At 35.3% G+C, this 6,029-nt stretch overlaps 1 protein-coding gene across 1 annotated transcript; it reads left to right on the top strand.

Moving 5' to 3' along the window:
* Positions 1-2,347: 2,347 nt before the first annotated feature.
* LOC132272911 (agamous-like MADS-box protein MADS9) lies at positions 2,348-4,996 on the top strand. The gene is made up of 4 exons (XM_059773976.1): positions 2,348-2,780; positions 2,977-3,043; positions 3,677-3,730; positions 4,853-4,996. Exons 1-4 carry the CDS (start codon positions 2,431-2,433, stop codon positions 4,994-4,996), a joined length of 615 nt encoding a protein of 204 aa, XP_059629959.1. The 5' UTR covers positions 2,348-2,430.
* Positions 4,997-6,029: the final 1,033 nt, after the last annotated feature.

Raw genomic sequence — 6,029 nt, 5'->3', positions numbered from 1 at the left:
GAGGAAGTTAGCAGGTCCTCGATAGGCGAGGGGTTACTCCAGACTCGTTCCTCAAGAAAAGAAAGTCTGTTCCTTGCTGCGGAGGCCGGGAATGTAGCTGAAAAAACACCAAGAAATTCATAAATACGGCAAAATATTAAGACTTGGCAAGGAAAACAGCCAGAACACTTGGTATGAAGGGAGGTTAAATATTCTATACCTAATTTCCTGAATTTGCGCGGAATGGGAAGCGCAATTGATTGGGACACGAACCATTTCCCTTTAACTACAACCATCCTTTCTTTCCATTTCTTTTCGGATGAAGGAAGGTTCGTGCATATCCTTTGATGAAGGGGAGAGGTAAAAAAGAAGCGACCAGGCTCGGTCCCATGCTTAGATATATTATAAGTAAGCAGAAGGTCGGCAAGGGTCAAATCCAGAGCCTCTAATTTCCGGCGCACCAACAACGCCGAAAGGATGCGAAAGAAATTGGGATTTACTTGAAGGGGGGCAAGACCTAGCTTATTGAAAACTAAATGATAGAAGGGATGAAGAGGGAATCGGAGGGCGTTAAGGTGCCCTACAGAAAGAAGCAACTCATCCTCCTCAATTCCCTCGCCGGAGGTGAAATCGGCACCCTCGGGATATTCTGCAATGTCTACTCCTTCAGGAACATCAAATTCTTCCATTACCGAAGCAATAGAGAATTTGATGCGGCGAATAGAGATGATTGCTTTCTTCTCTTCATGGGTAAGAACGTAATCAGAGCCTGAGGTGGATGTTTCGGTTGGAAGAGGGGAAGTACCTGATGAATTCAACGAAGGGCGATCTGTAGAAACCCTAGGAGGGGGATCCCTAATGCAAATGGGGGAAGATGAAGGTGTGGATTCAGAATCCCCAAGGTCTACACGTTTGGGAGTAGATGAAGTACTCATAATGAAAGATTGAAGAGAAAGATGCGAGACTAACCTGACAAAGCGAAGGAAGCGATGAAATGAAGGACGCAGAAGTGCAGCAAGGGCAAATGTAACTCTTGCAAAATCTTGTGCGACGGAAGTAATAACGAAAGGCCACGAACCGTTTCTGAAGCAAAGTGAAAATCGGTTTCAATTCTCTCTTTAATAGGAGCCGTCACTCAATTAAAAATGGAATTTGGGGCAAAGTGTGGAGGGAAAAAAACTCCCTCCAATAAAAAACGCACATGTCACCACTACCCATATCTACAGGCCAAGGACATATAAGGCCCATCATGCTCAAGCCCAAGTTGAGGGTATTTACAGCCCAAGACCATTCCATCAAGGCCGACTCAAGAAGCCATCAGCCCAGCTTGTCGTCAACCCAGATATGAGTATTTAACATCCGGCCTGTTACCCAAGCCCAGCCGGATCAAAATATATTCAGCCTAAGAATGCACAAATCCTACCATTTGAAGAATTTACGGTAGAAGGAAAATTCGGATAGGAAGTTCTGTACAAGGCAAGTTCTATGTATGGAAAATTCAACAATGGAAAGAACTCTATTAGAAAAGTATGGTTATATAGAAAGAATTGGAGGGCAAGCAACGCGAGTCTTACCATAATTTTGCAATCTTTTGTATATAAATAGAGGCTAAGACCTCCAATAAAGGATCAAGCAATTCCACACTTCTCTACACATTGTTCTTATTTATTTTTATTGTTTTTGAGTGAGTTGTTTTATTTTTCTCAATCATTATTAGTTGAGCGAAATTTTGCACATACAGATATATTGTTACGTTAGAGAGAATTTTTATCCCATTTCTCCAAAATCCTTACTAAGGCAACAGTAAATCTGTCACAGTGATAATGGTTTGGGAAACATGCGCCTTGGAGAAAACAATCCTAGGGTTTAAGTTTCAAGCCAATCAGATGCGTCTTGACTGATGACTGTTGACTGTTTGACTCGAAAGAATCAACTTTCCTTCCTGGGAGCAAAACACTTTCTTGTGCCCATTTCCCTTTTGACCCTTTCCTTTCTCAGCCTCCATTTTAATTTAGATGTGATGGTTAAGATTTGATTAACCTATACCATCCATCACTCAAACCCTAGATTACACAATCATCAACATCTCCATGGCCACAAAGTTGACACGTGTCCAGTTCATCATGCACAACCCCTTCCATGTTACGTATCAAAAACACTCTAGTCTGATCACACTTCATCCTTGTCTCTAATATTTTCACCACTTATTTAAACCTTAAATTGCTCCATCAGTATAACAAACTAGCTAGTTCTTTATATCTATATATGCATATATAGAGAGAGAGAAAGAAGAGAGACAAGGAGAGAGACCAAAGATTAACAAGGTGTAATAAGGGTAAAGAAGGTGTAACAAACTAGCAAGGTTAAATCCAGCTAGGCTTTGTCAAAAGTCCTTATACAAACCCTAGAAATACAGAGACTATACAAAAGTTATTTGTCTTCCTACCTATAATGGAAATGTCCATTAATTATTTTCCTCTCTTATCTTTTTTTTTTTTTTTTTTTCTCTCTCTTTCTATTCTTACATTGTTCTTGTGCAAGTGCTTTAGAACAAGGGAAAGAGGAGAGGAATTAAGAACGAGAGAGAGTTTGTTGGTACTGAGAGAAAGAGAGATGGGGAGAGGAAAGATAGAGATAAAAAGGATAGAGAACTCAAACAACAGGCAGGTCACATACTCAAAGAGAAGGAACGGGATCATGAATAAGGCTAAGGAGATCGCTGTTCTCTGTGATTCTCGTGTCTCTCTAGTTATCTTTGCTAGGTTTGGCAAGATGCACGAGTACTGTAGCCCTTCCACTAAGTATATATATATAAATATATATATATGTGTGTGTGTGTGTGTGTGTGTGCGCAACTTTTTTTCCCTAGATTAATTTCTCTGTGACCTAACTATTTTTTTTTCTTCTTTTTTCTGTTTTAGTGGATGGGTTTATGATTTTTGTATGAGCTAATATTATTATTATTATTATTATTATTGTTATTTTTTTATGGTGAAGGTTGACTGATGTATTGGATCAATATCAAAAGCAGTCCGGGAAGAGGTTGTGGGATGCTAAGCATGAAGTAGGTCTGACCACTCTCTCTCTCTCTCTCTCTCTCTCTATATATATATATATATATACACTCCTCTATCCATCCATCTTTCCACTAAAATGTAAAAACATTTTGGTTTCTTGCTTGTCTCTCTGTATAATGAAAAGGGTTTTTTACTAAAAATATGTTAAGTAACATACTAACATGAACATGAATTCTGTAAACATATCTACAAATAGGATGTATATCTCTCTCTCCCTTCTCTTCTTTTTAGTGCTTTATCATTTTCTAATGATAAGTACATAAAAAAACAATATGAGAATTGAGAGACATTCATGAACAGATCTGGTAATAAATTGCTAAATTAATATTCTTTCATTTCTCTTACCTTGCAAATTAAATGGAGTAGTGATATGTGTTTTCATTTTAGTACAACATAATATAAAGATTAAATGTATTTCCTAGAATAGATCAATTGCTGAACTCTAGATCTCTTTGCCTGGCTCTTATTTTTGTTGGGTTTTTTTTTCTTTTTTTCCGGTAATTTTTTTTTTTTTTTTTTCATGGATCTGTATCTTTAATTAATTTGCTTGTTATATATATATGATAATTTAAATTTTTGTCGTCTGCAAAAATGACCCAAAAAAATATATTTAATTACAGAATGTCAGCAATGAACTCGACAGGATCAAAAAAGAGAGTGACAGGATGCAGATTTTTTTTTTTTTTTGAATGGTAAAGCAAATGTATTAATATATAAAGAATTTACAGTGTGATCCATAAGGCAAGTAACCCACAAGTTAGAGCCCAACTAGCCCAACATCTAGAGACATATATAGAACAACAAGCTCCACGAACAAGAAAAGACCCAAGAACAGCCATTGATAACAAATTCGAATCCGTTAGCAGTGGATGTACATAGCAATTCCGGTAACAACCTGCAGCGATGTACAGGGAACTTCCATCCGTTAGTCTGGAGGCATTGGTGGTGGCCGATTAGCCACTGGATAAAAGGCCCATTCAGTAGCTAGGGCAGAGAAAACAAGCAAGAGGCTTTGTGTTTCCATAATCATAATTTTGTGTGCGCTAATTAAAATAATGAAGAAAACAAGCAAGAGGCTATGTGTCACACCAAGTAAAAGAAATTAGCAAAATTTGATATGTTTCCGATAATTGAATCAATGGAAAAAGAATTTCGGGGAAAAAAAATTCAATGATAAAATTAAGTAGGTTCGTTTGTTAAACTTCAAGAAAGAATTTTGTCACTCCACTTTTGTTGTTAATAGATTTGGTTATTTCTGATCCAACTTGCAACATAATTGTTAGTGTCATCTTGAGTACCTAATATTTAAATTTTTTTCCCCTAAAAGTTCAAATAAGCGCACACACACCTATAATATTATTGCACTCAACGTTTCATTTGGGAAGGAGCGGGATCATATATACCATTTGGACTAATGTCCATTAGTTTGAGAATCCAATTTAGTGTCACCTTGAGTACTAAATATAATAGTAGTAAGAGCCTTTTGTTTTGGTAAGTTTTGTGAACTACAGGTCAATTAATTTTGTACAGAAGTACTTTCTCTTTTTGTATTATCAATTTTATTATAAAAATTATTTAAGACAAATCAATTAGTTTGTTTCAGCTGACTATCACTAACTATATATAATCTACAATTGACTAAACCACATATTAATTAGCTGCTACTTAATCTAAGTTTATTATAAAAATTATTTAAGACAAATCAATTAGTTCGTTTTCTCTTGTTTCATACCAACAAGTTTTGTAATTTTCTTACAAAACCTATTTGTTTATCTATTAAACTTTTTAATCCACAGTACCAACAAGAGATGGCTATGGATGGTAATGTGAGAGACATGGAGAAAACATTTCATCAGAGCGAATTCCAGCCCCAAATGCCCTTTCACTTCCGCGTACAGCCAAGTCAGCCAAATTTACAGGAGAGGTTTTGGAATTGTTGATGGTAAATCTGAACTTTCTGATCACTTGGCCTTATTCCATTAGAACTTAAGGTTTGGTAATGGCAGAGACCTTAAGATCCTTAAGCATGTTATTGCAGAACTTGTAATAAGGTAAATTTGGTTTGTGAGACAATTAAATACTTTGTGAATGATTACGGTGCCATTTGTTTCGATGAAATATATATATATATATTTTATTTTTTGGTGTTGGTAAAGGTCTATTCGTGTAAAATAACTTGTCAAAAATTGACGAGTATTTAAGTTATTTTCGTTAAATTTGAAAAAAAAAAAATTCATAAATATTTTACAATAATCAAATACTAAAAAATAAAAATATATTTTTTAAAAAATATTTACATCCGAACACACATCCAGCTTGCCTATACCAAAGCTTTCAAGATAGTTTATAAGCTAATTGTTATTAAATATTTTTTGCTTCCTACCGTTTTTAGACACTACTTTTGCGAATATAACGATTTTTTGTTTTGTTTTTTTGAGATCGAAAGTCAAATATGATGAAATGTTGAATTGACCTGGCTACATAGGGTTTCACACCTTTCGGGCAAACCTCCATTTGTTTGTACTATGTTCTTAATTACTTTTATCAACTGTTCAGTCTCATATTTTTTAATAAGTTTTAAAAACACTTGGAGTGAATATATCACTAAACTGATACCTACCCGATGTATTGGCCATAACAGATTTCCTTCGAGGCTTCTGTTTGGTACGCGTTTTATTTTTGATATTTTTATTTTTGTCCAGTATTGTAATTGGAAAAAACGTGTTTGGTAAAATATGTTTTATTTTACACATTGTCAAAACGTTTTATAAATAGTGACCAAAAATTGAAACACAAATTTAATATTTTTAACCTAACCATTATATTTTTCAAACTTGCAATATTTTTGTGTCAAACATATTTTCATAATTTTGTTTCCAAAAATCTTACAACGATGGTTGGATCACAGGAGAACTTATTGCAGTTGTTTATGCAAGGATGCTCCTTTGCAGGAGGACAGACATGGTGCCTTGC

The sequence above is a fragment of the Cornus florida genome, unplaced genomic scaffold (assembly GCF_030987335.1).
Source record: "Cornus florida cultivar Cherokee Brave unplaced genomic scaffold, ASM3098733v1 CherokeeBrave_3.0.0_Hap2_Chr09, whole genome shotgun sequence".
In the NCBI taxonomy this organism is placed as follows: domain Eukaryota; kingdom Viridiplantae; phylum Streptophyta; class Magnoliopsida; order Cornales; family Cornaceae; genus Cornus; species Cornus florida.
This window is presented reverse-complemented; position numbering and strand designations above follow the sequence as displayed.

Coding starts and splice junctions, on each gene's coding strand:
- LOC132272911 (XM_059773976.1), top strand. CDS start 2,431: ATGGAAATGTCCATTAATTATTTTCCTCTCTTATCTTTTTTTTTTTTT. Junction 2,781..2,976: donor TACTGTAGCCCTTCCACTAA/GTATATATATAT, acceptor TTTATGGTGAAG/GTTGACTGATGTATTGGATC. Junction 3,731..4,852: donor AGAGTGACAGGATGCAGATT/TTTTTTTTTTTT, acceptor TTTAATCCACAG/TACCAACAAGAGATGGCTAT.